Source organism: Scyliorhinus torazame, chromosome 8 (genome assembly GCF_047496885.1).
Source record: "Scyliorhinus torazame isolate Kashiwa2021f chromosome 8, sScyTor2.1, whole genome shotgun sequence".
Taxonomy (NCBI): domain Eukaryota; kingdom Metazoa; phylum Chordata; class Chondrichthyes; order Carcharhiniformes; family Scyliorhinidae; genus Scyliorhinus; species Scyliorhinus torazame.
In genome coordinates this window covers 111,730,778-111,747,250 of record NC_092714.1, presented here as the reverse complement: position 1 = coordinate 111,747,250, position 16,473 = coordinate 111,730,778, and the positions used below count along the sequence as shown (strand labels likewise).

The following is a 16,473-nucleotide window of genomic DNA, read 5'->3' as shown; positions in this document are numbered from 1 at the left end:
GGCAGTTCTGACAGTGCAACTTTCCCGCAGCACTATAATTTTGTGATTAAATTCTTTTGGATCGGGGCTTGAAACCTTAACCATGTGAGTCAGGTGAAAATACTACCCTGAGCAAAGGCTGGCACCAACATTGTTCTATCAAAAAGGTATTTTAGTTCTTGCCAAATTGTGATAAAAACTGTTTCTATTGAAAACGTGAGACTGCAGATTTTGGGTAAAAATTTCTGCCTGACTGCCCCCCAATTAGCATCTGTATCTCCAATCTCAGATAGCAAAGTAAGCAGATTACCTGCTTTCAGACTATTAAAATGTTGCTGTAATCAACCACTTAGAGGTGCACATGATAATGTTATATTGACCAAGATTTTACAGTCAAAAATGAAGTGAAACTGTTTGCCACTGGCAGAGAATGTTGACCACAAAGATCTGGTCATCACTGTTGCCTGGATTTTACCTTTCTTGACCTTGCATTCCAGCATTAGGTCTAGCATCCAACAGGTGATGACATCAAGGAGGCCAAGGAACCAGTCACATTGAAGATTTCTCACAGACAGCACACCAGGAAGCAAAAGCACTGATTATCCATCACATTTTAATAATTTTACAAGAACAAAAAAAGATTGGGATGTTTGCATGGAATTAAGATGGAAACTGAAATATCAGGAACTTTAAAAAGAAAGTAAAGTCTATGGGATTTTCAAATCACAATCTGGAAGTTTGACATTACACAGACATGAAATTAGTTTTACAAGCGCAGAGAGGTTGTCCAGAAGTCATTATGCCATAGTATGTTGTTTAAAAGCCCAGTTACACCTCATTCAAAGTATAACCTTTTCAAGGATTTTTGCAGTGAGACACATGGTGCGTAAAGTGAAGTTCACATCAATTCCTGAAATATTTAAGATTTCCATCTACAAACGCTTTAACTGTGCATCCTGTGGAAGAGCAGGGAATCACCGGCAGCAAACTCTGAATTTCCAAGTTTAATTACACACATACGGTTGCCAGGCGTTTCTGTCAGTTTCAGAGTTGTAATGATGACAAACACTGACAGTTGCATTGTCATTATAACTGCAAAATCCAAGCCAGTAATTTGTTTTGTCACCTTCATGGGGCAATATTTTCTTGATACTCTGTGCACCCAACAAAGACTAAGAGCTCAGTGGGAATATACAAGTATCAGTCTGTGTCCTCCGAATCCAAAGTACAACACAGTGGCACTGCAGCTTTATCTTTCTGCCAATGCGTAGAATTGCTCCATATTAATATAGGAACAAGTTCATCATCCATTTTATATCATGTATTTGCTGTTCAAGATATAGCACCAGTTCAAGTTAAATCTTTTACTACACTATTTGAATTTAGAGCAAGAATATTTATTGCAATCAATAACATTATATATGCAATTCAATACCAAATTTGAATGTCCTAAACAACTTGTTACTTCATTTCTGATTTATTGCAGTGCCACAATGTGTACATATTCGCAAGGGACTCAACCTAAATCAGATTAAAAAACAATTACTTCAGTATTGTTGGAACACTTGTGAGGACTGCAAAACGAGTAGTAAAACAGAGGACAAACACGAACCGGACGACCATCCGACTGTCTGGTTATGCTTAAAATGTGGGCATCAGGTAAATTGCTGTTTTATTGAAATATTACCCTTTGTGAAACATATTATCCTGAGATCATGACAACTTTAGTTCTGGGCCATCCATTTCAGGCTGTTAACTTCCTTTACATGGTCATGTTTTGTAAAGAACTTCACATCTGATAAATACGTTTCATGTTTAAATTACTTTTGTAGCTAACAGCGCAATATTTTTAGAATGGTATGACAAAGTCTGCCGCGCTTTCCTCCGGATGCTCCAGTTTCCTCCCACAAGTCCCAAAAGCCTTGCTTGTTAAGTGAATTGGACATTCTGAATTCTCCCTCAATGACCCGAACAGGCGCCTATTGCAGTGTTAATGTAAGCCTATTTGAAACACTAATAAAGATTATTATTATGCTGAAATTTATGTTTATGTTGGCTACTGAGGTAGCTGATTGATTTTTTTTGTTTGTGTGTGTGAACAGTTTTATTTAACTACATCTACACTACAATTAATACAATCATGAAATTTCATATCAGCAAATAAAATAATGTTCAAAATGGTAACTTAACTAGGGGATTAGAATCTAAATCATAAGGACAATGAATGTAACATCACAGTAGCACAATTGCATGGTTAAGGAGTACAAGAGTAGCTGAATAATATACAGTGTGTAAATTCACAGTATAGAATTATCTTGATTAAATTCAAAATATATTACAAGGTGAGTTGATGGGCTTCCATTTTAAGAAATATGTTTTTATTGAAGTTTTGACATTTCATATCATACATTACACAAGACAAAATCAGAATATGTATCTACAAGAATGTACAGCAACTGCAGTTTTAGCTATTCTACATAGGCTGTATCCTCTCGAAATGTGAAGCTTGGCATTCAGGGTGTCTTGGCTACAGTCATAGGGTAATCGGCATTATACAGACAAAAGTAATTTACACAGGAATGCTGCTGAGCGCTAGCTGGTGCTGGCCCGCGTATGGCCACTCGGTCTTGTGAGGCTGGTAGCTGTCTGTGCTTCCCTGAGAGGGAATGGGCTTCCATTCTGATATGACCCATATGTAACAGGATAAAGGCAAACAGACTATCAAGTTAATTATTTAATTAACCAGTATTGGATAGTTCTATTTCTTCAGTGTTGCAATAGATCTCTTTCAAGTCAGTTTTGACGTGCACTTTAAAAAAAAAAGAACCTCCTATTCTTTCTTTAAGCTGCTGTCTTGAGCATACTGTTATTTTGTACTTGTGGTGAGGGAAACTGAGCAGGTAGAATTCATTGGAATATTAATTCCAACTAATAACCGCACCAAGGTGAAAATAGATGCTGTGGCAATTCTGACCATTCTCTGAGGCATGTTAGCAAGTGGTCCAAATGTATTTTTTTATTTAAAATTGAACCGAAAGCTATTTTGTTTTTAAACAAAAAAATACACTTTACTGTAAACAAAACAGTAAATTGATACATAGGGATTAAAAATCAAACCATTTCACCACACAAAACTATGTTTACATTTAAAACAAGCTTAATGCATAACCATTACATCAAAATCCCTTTTAATTTGTGAGACTTTTAGCAGCAACTACAGACTCTGAAAAGCTTACATTGATACTCAGTCACTGCCCAATTGCAATTACTGCAGGAGTAGATCAATTTATACAGCAGTTACAAATCATATTTTTGTTTAAAGAACAAAGAAAAGGAACAGGCCCTTCGGCCCTCCAAGCCTGTGCCGACCATGCTGCCCGTCTAGACTAAAATCTTCTACACTTCCTGGGTCCATATCCCTCTATTCCCATCCTATTCATGTATTTGTCAAAATGCCCGTTAAATGTCACAATCGTCCCTGCTTCCACCACCTCCTCTGGCAGCGAGTTCCAGGCACCCACTACCATCTGTGTAAAAAAAACATGCCTCGTACATCTCTAAACCTTGCCCCTCGCACCTTAAACCTATGCCCCCTAGTAATTGACCCCTCTACCCTGGGAAAAAGCCTCTGACTGTCCACTCTGTCTTTGCCCCTCATAACTTTGTAGACCTCTATCAGGTCACCCATCAACCTCCGTCGTTCCAGTGAAAACAAACCGAGTTTATTCAATCGCTCCTCATAGCTAATGCCCTCCATATCAGGCAACATCCTGGTAAATCTCTTCTGCACCCTCTCTAAAGCCTCCACATCCTTCTGATAGTGTGGCGACCAGAATTGAACACTATACTCCAACTGTGGCCTAACTAAGGTCCTATACAGCTGCAACATGACTTGCCAATTCTTATACTCAATGCCCCGGCCAATGAAGGCAAGCATGCCGTATGCCTTCTTGACTACCTTCTCCACCTGTGTTGCCCCTTTCAGTGACCTGAGAACCTGTACACCTAGATCTCTATGACTGTCAATACTGTTGAGGGTTCTACCATTCACTGTATATTCCTACCTGCATTAGATCTTCCAAAACGCATTACCTCTCATTTATTCGGATTAAAATCCATCTGCCATCTCTCCGCCCAAGTCTCCAAACGATCTAAATCCTGCTGTATCCTCTGACAGTCCTCATCGCTATCCGCAATTCCACCAACCTTTGTGTCGTCTGCAAACTTAATAATCAGACCAGTTACATTTTCCTCCAAATCATTTATATATATATATATATATATATATTACGAACAGCAAAGGTCCCAGCACTGATCCCTGTGGAACACCACTAGTCACAGCCCTCCAATCTGAAAAGCACCCTTCCATTGCTACTCTCTGCCTTCTATGACCTAGCCAGTTCTGTATCCATCTTGCCAGCTCACCCCTGATCCCGTGTGACTTCACCTTTTGTACCAGTCTACCATGAGGGACCTTGTCAAAGGCCTTACTGAAGTCCATATAGACAACATCCACTGCCCTACCTGCATCAATCATCTTTGTGACCTCTTCGAAAAACTCTATCAAGTTAGTGAGACACGACCTCCCCTTCACAAAACCATGCTGCCTCGCGCTAATACGTCCATTTGCTTCCAAATGGGAGTAGATCCTGTCTCGAAGAATTCTCTTCAGTAATTTCCCTACCACTGACGGAAGGCTCACCGGCCTGTAGTTCCCTGGAGTATCCTTGCTACCCTTCTTAAACAAAGGAACAACATTGGCTATTCTCCAGTCCTCTGGGACATCACCTGAAGACAGTGAGGATCCAAAGATTTCTGTCAAGGCCTCAGCAATTTCCTCCCTAGCCTCCGTCAGTATTCTGGGGTAGATCCCATCAGGCCCTGGGGACTTATCTACCATAATATTTTTCAAGACGCCCAACACCTTGTCTTTTTGGATCTCAATGTGACCCAGGCTATCTACACACCTTTCTCCAGACTCAACATCCACCAATTCCTTCTCTTTGGTGAATACTGATGTAAGGTATTCATTTAGTACCTCGCTCACTTCCTCTGGCTCCACATATCCCTTGCCTATCCTTCAGTGGGCCAACCCTTTCCCTGGCTACCCTCTTGCTTTTTATGTACGTGTAAAAAGCGTTGGGATCTTCCTTAACCCTATTTGCCAGTGACTTTTCGTGACCCCTTTTAGCCCTCCTGACTCCTTGCTTAAGTTCCTTCCTACTTTCCTTATATTCCACACAGGCTTTGTCTGTTCCTAGCCTTTTAGCCCTAACTAATGCCTCCTTTTTCTTTTTGACGAGGCCTACAGTATCTCTCGTTATCCAAGGTTCCCGAAATTTGCCGTATTTATCCTTCTTCCGCACAGGAACATGCCGGTCCTGTTGTTTTTTTACTCGTTTCCAAAATCTGTCTACCTATCTGCTCCTCTGTCTCCCGCTGGCTGTTGGGAGGCCTGTAGTAAAACCCCAACATTGTGACTGCACCCTTCTTATTCCTGATCTCTACCCATAGAGCCTCGCTGCCCTCTTAGGTGTCCTCCTGTATTACATCAGTGATATTCTCCCTAACCAGTAGCACAACTCCGCCACCTCTTTTACATCCCCCTCTATCCCGCCTGAAACATCTAAATCCTGGAACGTTTAGCTGCCAATCCTGTCCTTCCCTCAAACAGATCTCTGAAATGGCAACAACATCATAGTTCCAAGTACTAATCCAAGCTCTACGTTCATCTGCCATACCCGTAATACTTCTTGCATTAAAACATATGCACTTCAGGCCACCAGACCCACTGTTTTCAGCAACATCTCCCTGTCTGCTCTTCCTCAGAGCCATACTGGCCCTATTCCCTAGTTCTCCCTCAATGCTTTCACCTTCTGACTATTGCTCCGGTACCCACCCCCCTGCCATACTCGTTTAAACCCTCCCGTGTGACACTAGCAAACCTCACGGCCAGGATATTTATGCCTCTCCAGTTTAGATGCAACCCATCCTTCTTATACGGTCACACCTGCCCCGGAAGAGCTCCCAGTGGTCCAGATAACGGAAACCCTCCCTCCTACACTAGCTGTTTAGCCACGTGTTTAGTTGCTCTATCTTCCAGTTTCTAGCCTCACTGGTACGTGGCACAGGGAGTAATCCCGAGATTACAACCCTAGAGGTCCTGTCTTTTAACCTTCTGCCTAGTTCCCTGAACTCCTGCTGCAGGACCTCATGCCCCTTCCTGCCTATGTCGTTAGTACCAATGTGTACAACGACCTCTGCCTGTTTGCCCTCCCCCTTCAGCATGCCCGTTCTGAGACGTCCTGGACCCTGGCACCAGGGAGGCAACATACCATCCTGGAGTCTCTTTAGCTGCCTATCTTTATCTACCGTCCTGCTAAATTGACTAATTGAGTGATGTCTACTCCAGACAATCTGACTGCACATCATGGATGCTGGAAATATGAAGTAAAAACTTAAGGTTTTCAAGTAAAAAGTGAAGTAAAAAATGCTGGAAATACAGAGCAGATCAGACAGCATCTGTGGAGTGAGAAACAATATTAACATTTCAGATTGATGTCACAACCACAGTGTGATTCAAGAATTGACAATGTGGTTGTACATGTACATACAGTAATTAATTTCAGGACTGCGGCAAGATAGCAAAACTGGGTAAGGGTGCAATTCCACCTTTTCTAACTGTTTTCAATTTAGAGTCACTTGATTACAGATATTAGCTCATTCCTCCAGATTGCTGAATACTTTTTACTTTTCTAGTTCAGCACCTTGTGTGTGAGAATATTACTCAAATTACATTGTAAATTCATATTCTGGTGGGGCGGGGGAACTTGATCTGCCATCAGCTATAAGATTAGTTCCGAGCAGATCCCCTTTTGATGTTTACATCCAGTGTAGTTCATGTCTACAGATAAAAGTCCTTATTTCTCTGTCAGTACTACTCAATCCACTATGCAGGGATTGTACTAATTTTATATTCTATAATCTTGTAAGAAAATTGAGATCTACTATTGTGAAACTGAGCAATTGCAAATTATATCCATAATATTCACTGGTTATATAATTTATTTGGTAATCAACTACAACTTATTTCTTTGAAAATTTACTATCATTATAGTACACCAGTTAATTCTTCAGTGTGGAAATGATTGAAATGCTTCAACAATCTTACTGCAATACAAATGAACCTAAAATTGAGTAATCCTGGAAAATTAATGTGTTGAGCAAAAAGAACAGTAGTTCTATGTATTCTCTAATTTCAAGGAACAAATTAGTGTTCCAATATCTCAAATAGTATACCGTGCCTGGATTTTTCAGTTGCACAATGTCCATGTTCTTGTCATCCGTGAAAGCTACTGTGCATTCACTACATAACTTTAACTAAAATATTGTTAGAAAGTCGAATTATGCACATGAAATCTATAATTGAGTGAAAACATTGGCCTGCTGCAAGTCTTTGTTCACTTTGTGTATTCAGCATTGCACAAATGTCCTGACTTGATTTGTATTTTTCAGGGATGTGGGAGGAATTCGGAAGATCAACATGCTCTTAAACATTACGAGAAGCAGCATTCAGAATCACACTGTGTGGTTCTTAATTTAGACTCCTGGAGTATATGGTAGGTTCAATATTTCATGTGTGGTGACATTTTCATGGATTATCACTTGTAAATATTTGAATTAAATTAGTTTTGAATCAATTTGTGACATTCACTTGCTATTTTGATCATTCACTCGTTATTTTGATACTATAATATTTGTGGGTTCTCATAAAACAGTTAGAAACCAAGTAGCCAACATTAGTGAGAATCAGTTACATTTTTTGAGGTCTCTAATTCCTGTTGGTTGACAAATACACAGGGCAGGATCATATGCCGGTTAACCAGCATTACTGAAGTCAGATGTTTGAGTTTCAATATTATCTGTCGCTAAATTGCTTTTCATTGGCCCATAAAGGTCCACGGTAAGAAAGTTTGTGGTATGACCTGCTTGTGAGCGGCAATGAAGTGTTGAGAATGGTTTCAGGAAAAATATTGCAAAACTCTGATTTGCTCTTCTGATTAGAGGAGAAGGTATAGAGATGGTAGTGAATGGTGGGGCAGGGCTGGGCAAGTGGGGAGTGTTGAAGCAGCTGTATAAGAGCTGTATTGGGGGCTGGTTTAGCACAGTGATCTATATAGCTGGCTTGTAAAGCAGACCAAGGCCAGCGGCGCGGGTTCAATTCCCTTACCAGCCTCTCTGAACAGGTGCCGGAATGTGGAGACTAGGGGCTTTTCACAGTAACTTCTTTTGAAGCCTACTTGTGACAATAAGCAATTTTCATTTCATTTCATAAGAATGTATTTTAAAGAAGAAGCACTGCTGCAAGTATTTGTACAAGATTAAAAGGTAAGAAGGATTGGGAAGGATGGTTGTGAAGGACAAGGATTTACATTGATTTTGTGTTTGTTTTGATTAACTCTTCATTATTTTGATATAGGTGCTACTTGTGTGATGATGAAGTTCATTATGAAGTCAAAGATCAATTAGGTCAATTTGTAACATGTATACAAAAAAAGACAGCTCCCAAATGCACCAACAGAGGTGGGTTATCAAGAAGGTTATTTGAGTTAACTTATAACATAAATATGCATAAATTTAGGGGCGGCACGGTGACGCAATGGTTAGCAGTGCTACCTCACAGCGTCGAGGTCCATGTTCGATCCCGGCCCTGGGTCACTGTCCGTGTGGAGTTTGCACGTTTTCCCCGTGTCTGCGTGGGTCTCACCCCCACAACCCACAGATGTGCAGGGTAGGTGGATTGGCCATGCTAAATTGCCCCTTAATTAGAATAAAAAATAATTGGACACTCTAAATTTTTAAAAGTATATATACATTTTATACATCTTTAAATGCTATTTAATTCCCACATTGCTGACTATTAAGGTGCAGTTATTGCAGACTGTTGCACTTTTTGGAAAATCTGCATATTAGAGCACGACAGCTAGTCTCATTTTAATGTGCAAATTCTTGCGGTTACTGAAGCTTTGGGATTCATCCCCTTCACCTCGGAGACCTCGGGCGAGCGCCGTTTGGTACTGGTCTCCACAAATGGGTACTTAGGACACACGGATGTAAGAATTCAAACCTGATTTGTACAGTTTCGGTTGAGTCTGCAGAACAAAACTAGACTGCTTATCTGACAAAATCAACTTGAAATATGTACAGATACATTGTCACCTGTGAAATATGATTAATTGAGTGCTGTAGCAGGTGTGATGGTACCTGATGTTCAAGTGATTAATGTATGTACCGTGGATACATCTAGTTTAAATTGTGTTGAATTTCTATTTATAGCTGCACTGCCTGAAACAAATGAAAATGGTAAGGGAAAGGAAGACAACACAATGGAAACTGAAAAACAAGAGAAAGGAAAGACTGTGGCACAAAGCAGCCAACTGACCCCAGTGAAAGGACTCAGCAATCTTGGCAATACTTGCTTTTTTAATGCTGTCATGCAGGTGATTGTAAAGCATTAACATGAAGGACTGTATCTCGTGGTTACAAAACATCGGCTTACTAGCTCACATTTTATATAATTGACAATTTAAAGTGCATACTTGAAATTGCACTAATGAGAAAACTGAGACAGTACTTTGCAACTAGTCCAGTCAGCTGTGGATTTAGTCATAGCACCGAAAGACATTACTACCATAAAATGCACAGTAACTTATTTCCTCTTTTTTGTTATTAAAGGGACAGAAAGACTAGCCTAAAAGACTATCATTATAAATAGCCATTTACTCAGAGACCAGAGTACATTTTTGTATTCTTTATCCCCGATGCTGCTGCACTCTTATATTTAATAATAATAATCTTTTATTCTCACAAGTATGAAGTTACTGTGAAAAGCCCTTAGTAGCCACATTCCAGCGCCTGTTCAGGTAAGCTGGTATGGGAATTAAACCCGCGCTGCTGGCCTTGTTTTGCATTACAAACCAGCTATCTAGCCCACCGACTAAAAAAGGTTATTCTCTATTCTGATGCTTTACATAAGAATTTCTTTGAAAATTACCTGATTGAATTTTGTTCATTGAAGTTGTTTTACTTTACAATGACTTACTGTTGAAAGGAACAGACAGTATCCTTCTCTTTATTCATTACTCCAGATCTTATCACAGACCTACGTGCTGAATGAGTTGATTCAGGGGTTAAAAACGAATGAAGCTACAATGACCGTTGTAATGCCTCACTCTCTAAATCTGGTAGGTTAATATTTGTGACGAACCACTTGAAAGGCTTCCATTTTATAGTAATCTACCATATTATAGAATTCAACCATTGTAAGAAATTAATATAAATAACTGTCCATCTTTTGAGCTTTTATGCGTACCCTACCCATGTATCTGCAAAGCTTTGAATTATTTCCTCTCTGCTTTCAATGATGCCTAAAGAACATATTGTTCATTATTATCATTAAAGGAACATTTTACAAAGGCATGCAAAAATCTTATTTGATAAGACTTGTGACTTGACAAATTATCTGTAGAAATTGAAGCCTCTTAAACCCCTTACACAACTTTAATTACAACTTCAGGACCGACAAAGTATGGCTGTTTATTGGAGGTAAAAGTCAAGTTGTACCTCAGAATTATGCTTTTCCATATAAATGTGTTAGAGGTTCATACCTGAAAGCAGTGCTCACATGATCTTCATTCCTTGATTGTTACAAAGTTGTGATGTTTATTTTATTGCAAATCTGAAAATTATGCAGTTAATTTATGGGCAATTTTCAAGTTTTCTCATCTAGTGGCTTTTCAGCCAGTAATTTACCATGGGTGCGATTCAACTAATTGGGAACAAAGTCCAATAGCGAATGCTGAGAAACACATGACTATACAACGTGACTCTCGTTGTCTAAGGGGCCTCAGCGGGGAACGCGTGGCCGAGGCCACACATAGATCCATTTTGCACACTGAGGAGCTCCACTTGCCAGAACTCCCCAATGTAGCGAGAGATCGGGGCGCCATATTTAAATGGTGTCTGAACTCTGAGCCGCACAAAGCAACCCCCGACCCTCCCACAGCCTGAAAGAACTATGTGTGTGTGTGTGTGTGTCCCCGCAACACCCAGGCAGGGCACCCCTTGCCCGATCACATGTGTGCATAAAATGCCAGCTTGGCACCCTTGTAGTGCCAAGCTAGCACCCTTGCAGTGGCACCTGGGCAATGCCAGGTTGACACCCAGGTGGCACTGCCAGGGTGCCCAGGTGGCACCAGAAGTGCTAGGGCACCACCCTGCCCAAAGGGCATGAAGCTGGGGGCCTTCGATCCTTTGGGCGAGATCCCCAGAAGTGCCATTCTGTATGGTCCCCGTTTGTGGAGACCAGTACCAAACGGTGCTCACCCGAGGTCTCTGACATGAAGGGGATGAATCCCAAAAGTTTAAGGTACCTCAGGAATCTGCACATTAAAGTGAGACTAGCTGTCTCACTCTAATATACAGATTTTGAAAAAAGTGATCCCGCCCACAATGGGCATTGCGAGCCGGGTAGATCTCGGGAGCAGGATCTCCCGGCTTTTATCGGTCCCGTTGTGCCACTGCCAGCTGCTTTTCGGGCACAGCGTGGCCATTGGATTGAGCCTCATGTGTCTACGAAGGTTATGAAAATCAAGTCACTTTGATTAACAAGCTCTCCAGGTCTCAGTCAGATCCTGGTATGGTACCCACCGGCTGATCAGAAATGCAAAATAACTTCTCAAATTACTGACTTGCTTTCAATTATTTTAATATTGAAGTTCTCACATTTGATATTTTTATTAAATATACATGTTTCAGACTGTTAGCTCCTAACCCATAAACTATTGTTTTGCTTTGGACTTCATATCAGAATTAGAAATCTCCTAGAACTCATCCCAGTTGGATATGGCCAAACATAACTTACAAGTAATAACAGCTCAAAGGGATGCATATGTAATAATTTTCTAAGTTTGCTCCTCCTATGTCTCAAAAATATCTTCATATTTTTGCAAAAGAGTTGCATTTATTTCGGGTAAAAGAGTAAGCTCTTCTCCTGGTGTCCTGACTAATATTCCTTCCTCCACCAATGCTTGTCAGAATAATTGCAGTGCTACTTGGGGACCATGTTATGCAAAGTGACTGCTGCATTTCCTTGCAATACAGCAGCAATGGCAATGCGATGTGAAGCCCAGATGTTTGTGTCAAAGGTTTTCAGTTTTTCCTTTTTTTTTCTTTTCATTTTTCAAGACTAAACATTAAATGTTTTAGCCAGCAGACATTTATAGGGCAATGGTGAAAGAAAAGAGGAATGGGACTAATTGGACAGCCCTTTCAAAGAGCTTGTACAGATATAATGGATTGAATGGCCACTATCTGTGTTATATGATTTGATGAATACCAAAGTAAGGGTGAGGATTTCTAGGCACCAGGCATCTTTTCTCTGAGATTACAGTCATGGAATAATGCAGCACAGAATTTAACTTGGCTTTTCTAAGACTATATACCATAAGAAGTGGGAGCAGACGTAGGCCATTTGTCCTATCAAGCCTGCTCTGCCCTTCAATGAGAATAAATAATTTAGTTTTTGACTTCAGAGCTTTATAAATTTTACTTCAAATTCTCAGGGACACCTAGAGATTCACCTTGACCAACCAGGACCACTGTCATCAGCAATGCGCCAATTTCTTCTTGATTTCCAAGATATAAAAAAGAATGTTCTCACCCCCAAGGAGCTGTTCACTCAGGTCTGTAAAAAGTGAGTACCCACAGTCATTGCTATGCAGGTATGAAGCCAATAATATTCAGACTAAAACATCCTGTACTGCAGAGAGTTCTCAGAACAAACACAACAGTTTGAGGATTGTGATGTTGGACTTGCGAAAGGCAGCCGTACATTTTTAAACGCCCACATAGACTTGGAATGAATTTTGTTGCTCTATATGTTAGAGAATGACCCTCCTTGACCTTATTGATAATGTTTCTCCAAAATTGAACATGGGGAAAAGCGAGATGTTTGCAATCCAGGCAAGAGGACAGGGAAAGAGACTGGGAGAGCTGCCGCTTAGAATGGTAGGGAAGAGCTTTCGATATCTGGAATCCAGGTGGCCCGGGAATGGGAGGTACTGCACAAGTTAAACCTATCCCGGTTGGTAGAACAAATGGAAGGGGACTTTAAGAGATGGGACATGCTCCCGCTATCACTGGTGGGGAGGGTACAGACCGTGAAAATGACGGTCCTCCCCAAAGTTCTGTTTGTCTTTCAGTGCCTCCCCATCTTCATCCCAAAGGCCTTTTTCAAGCGGGTGAATAAGGTTATTTTGGACTTTGTATGGGCGAGTAAAACCCCGCGAGTGACGAAAGTGTTGCTGGAACGCAGTCGTGGGGAGGGTGGGTTGGCGCTGCCAAGCTTCTGTAACTACTACTGGGCGGCTAATATAGCCATGATTAGGAACTGGGTGGTGGGGGAGGGGTCGGCATGGGAGCGGATGGAGGCGGCGTCATGTAAAGGCACCAGTCTGGGAGCACTGGTAACGGCACCTCTGACGTTCTCGCCGGCCCGATACTCCACAAGTCCGGTGGTAGTGGCAGTTCTGAGAATCTGGGGGCAATGGAGGAGATATAAGAGAGTGGAGGGAGCACGGGTCCCCAATTTATAGTAACCACAGGTTTGTATCGGGTAGGTTCTATGGCGAGTTCCGGAGTTGGCAGAGGGTGGGAATTAGAAGGATGGGGGATCTATTAATAGACGGGAGCTTTCCCAGCTTGAAAGCTTTGGAGGATAAATTTAAATTGCCAGCAGGGAATGGTTTTAGGTATTTGCAGGTGCGAGACTTTCTGAAAAAACAGGGGCCGGCCTTTCCGCTGCTGGATAGAGTAGTCTCCAGTCCCTGGGCGGGAGAGGGGAAGGTATCAGATATTCACCAGGACCTTTCGGAGGCGGAGGAAACCCCGGTGGAGGAGCTTAAGGGCAAGTGGGAGGACGAACTAGGAGGAGGGATAGAGTCGGGCTATGGGCAGATGCCCTAAGCAGGGTTAATGCCTCCTCATCATGTGCCAGGCTTAGCCTGATACAATTTATGGTAATCCACCGTGCACACATGACAGCGGCTAGGATGAGTAAGTTCTTCAGGGTAGAGGATAGGTGTGCGAGGTGCGCGGGAAGCCCAGCAAATCATGTCCACATGTTTTGGGCATGCCCGAATCTTAGAGGGTTTTGGCAGGATTTTGCTGAGGCAATGTCCACGGTGCTAAAAACACGGGTGGTGCCGAGTCCCGAGGTAGCGATCTTTGGAGTGTAGGAAGATCCGGGAGTTCGGGTGGCAAAAGAGGCCGACATCCTGGCTTTGCCTCCCTGGTAGCCCGGAGACGGATCTTGTTAATGTGGAGGGACTCGAAGCCCCCGAGTGTAGAGACCTGGGTTAGTGACGTGGCTGGGTTTCTCAGTCTCGAGAAAATAAGGTTCGCCTTAAGAGGGTCAATGGTCGGGTTCACCCGGAGGTGGCAGCCGTTCGTCGACTTTCTTGGGGAAAATTAAAATGTCAGCAGATGCAGTATTCCAAGGGGGGGTGGGATTGTTGTTGTATGGTTAAGGTGTGTGAAGATTGGGCTGGGGGAGAAATGTTTATTTTACCATGTTACGTTATAACATTTTCAAATACCTCAATAAAATATATTTTTAAAAAGATAATGTTTCTCCATAATGACAACTACCATTCCACTACCATCTTATTTAACCTCTTCTACAGTTAAACTGTAACTAATGTTGAAAAGAGCAGAAAGATTTGTATTCATATGGCACTTCTCATAACTCAGTATTCCAAAGTGCTTGGCAGCTAATTGACTTTCTCTCCTAAGTGTCGCCACTGCTGTAGAAAATGTGCCTGCCAACAAGCAACAATGAGGCATTTCAGTGTTTGATTGCGAGGTAACCCTGTTTGTCAGGAGTGTATTTCTCTGTTCTTCAAAAAGTACCCATAGGATCTTCTATGTTTAACTGAAAGGGCAAAGGGCGGCCCGGTGGCGCAGTGGTTAGCACTGCTACCTACGGTGCTGAGGACCCGGGTTTGATCCCCACCCTGGGTCACTGTCTCTGGAGTTTTCACATTCTCCCCGTGCCTGCGTGGGTTTCATCCCCACAGTCCAAAGATGTGCAGGTTAGGTGGATTGGCCACACAAAATTGCCCCTTAATTGTTAAAAAATAATTGGGTACTCTAAATTTATTTTAAAAACTGAGGGCAGGACCTTGGTTCTGCTGATGTACTGCAACAAAATGTCAGCCGAGATTCATGTGCTCAAGCCTCGTGAACGAGCAACCTTCTGACTCCCTGGTGAGAACACAAAACCAAGCCTGTTTTTCTATTTTGTTTTCCTCAGAGCTGCACGATTTAAAGGATTTCAACAGCAGGATAGCCAAGAATTGCTTCGTTACCTATTAGATGGAATGAGAACTGAGGAAATCAAAGTAAGTGGACTGCAATGGGTTATCAGTGACTGTCCATCAACTGTTGCCTGAAATTGTCAGGGTGGGTGACATTAGGCCGAGGGACAAATATTTATTTATCTAAATTACAGATACCAAATTGTGAGAATTTACATCTGTTGGCAAAAGAGCATATTTAATATGGATAAGTGTAAAGTATTTTTTTTGTAAGTATAAAGTATACATGGGTCAAAAAACATGGCTCAAATGTAAATAATAAATGAAACTGATTTGATGCAGAGGATAAATTAGACGTGTCATTTAAGTTTCATCACCCAACCAATGTGTCAGAGCATTTTATAAAAGTTGATGGGAAAGGATGTACGACCAGAGCAATATTTCTCCACAGATTTGTCAGTGCTTTGGGAAGAGCATGTTGAATTCATCATGCCCAGTTCTGATCAGTTCTGTCCCCCCCCCACGCTCTGTGTCCCCCCCACGCTCTGTGTCCCCCCCACGCTCTGTGTCCCCCCCACGCTCTGTGTCCCCCCCACGCTCTGTGTCCCCCCCACGCTCTGTGTCCCCCCCACGCTCTGTGTCCCCCCCACGCTCTGTGTCCCCCCCACGCTCTGTGTCCCCCCCACGCTCTGTGTCCCCCCCCCTCGCTCTGTGTCCCCCCCCTCGCTCTGTGTCCCCCCCCTCGCTCTGTGTCCCCCCCTCGCTCTGTGTCCCCCCCCCTCGCTCTGGGTCCCCCCCCCTCGCTCTGGGTGTGTGTGTCCCCCGCTCGCTCTGGGTGTGTGTGTCCCCCGCTCGCTCTGGGTGTGTGTGTCCCCCGCTCGCTCTGGGTGTGTGTCCCCCCCGCTCGCTCTGGGTGTGTGTCCCCCCCGCTCGCTCTGGGTGTGTGTCCCCCCCGCTCGCTCTGGGTGTGTGTCCGCCCCCGCTCGCTCTGGGTGTGTGTCCGCCCCCGCTCGCTCTGGGTGTGTGTCCGCCCCCGCTCGCTCTGGGTGTGTGTCCGCCCCCGCTCGCTCTGGGTGTGTGTCCGCCCCCGCTCGCTCTGGGTGTGTGTCCGCCCCCG

General features: G+C 42.8%; 1 protein-coding gene across 2 annotated transcripts in view; it reads left to right on the top strand.

Moving 5' to 3' along the window:
• usp16 (ubiquitin specific peptidase 16) overlaps nt 1–16,473 on the top strand; it is a 65,952-nt gene that overhangs the window by 9,050 nt on the left and 40,429 nt on the right. For both annotated transcript variants that reach the window (XM_072514029.1, XM_072514031.1), the window contains 7 exons: nt 1,466–1,638; nt 7,495–7,598; nt 8,459–8,562; nt 9,316–9,479; nt 10,128–10,223; nt 12,603–12,733; nt 15,353–15,440. In XM_072514029.1, the coding sequence (XP_072370130.1) occupies nt 1,466–1,638; nt 7,495–7,598; nt 8,459–8,562; nt 9,316–9,479; nt 10,128–10,223; nt 12,603–12,733; nt 15,353–15,440 (860 nt within the window). The remainder of the gene's footprint in view (nt 1–1,465; nt 1,639–7,494; nt 7,599–8,458; nt 8,563–9,315; nt 9,480–10,127; nt 10,224–12,602; nt 12,734–15,352; nt 15,441–16,473) is intronic.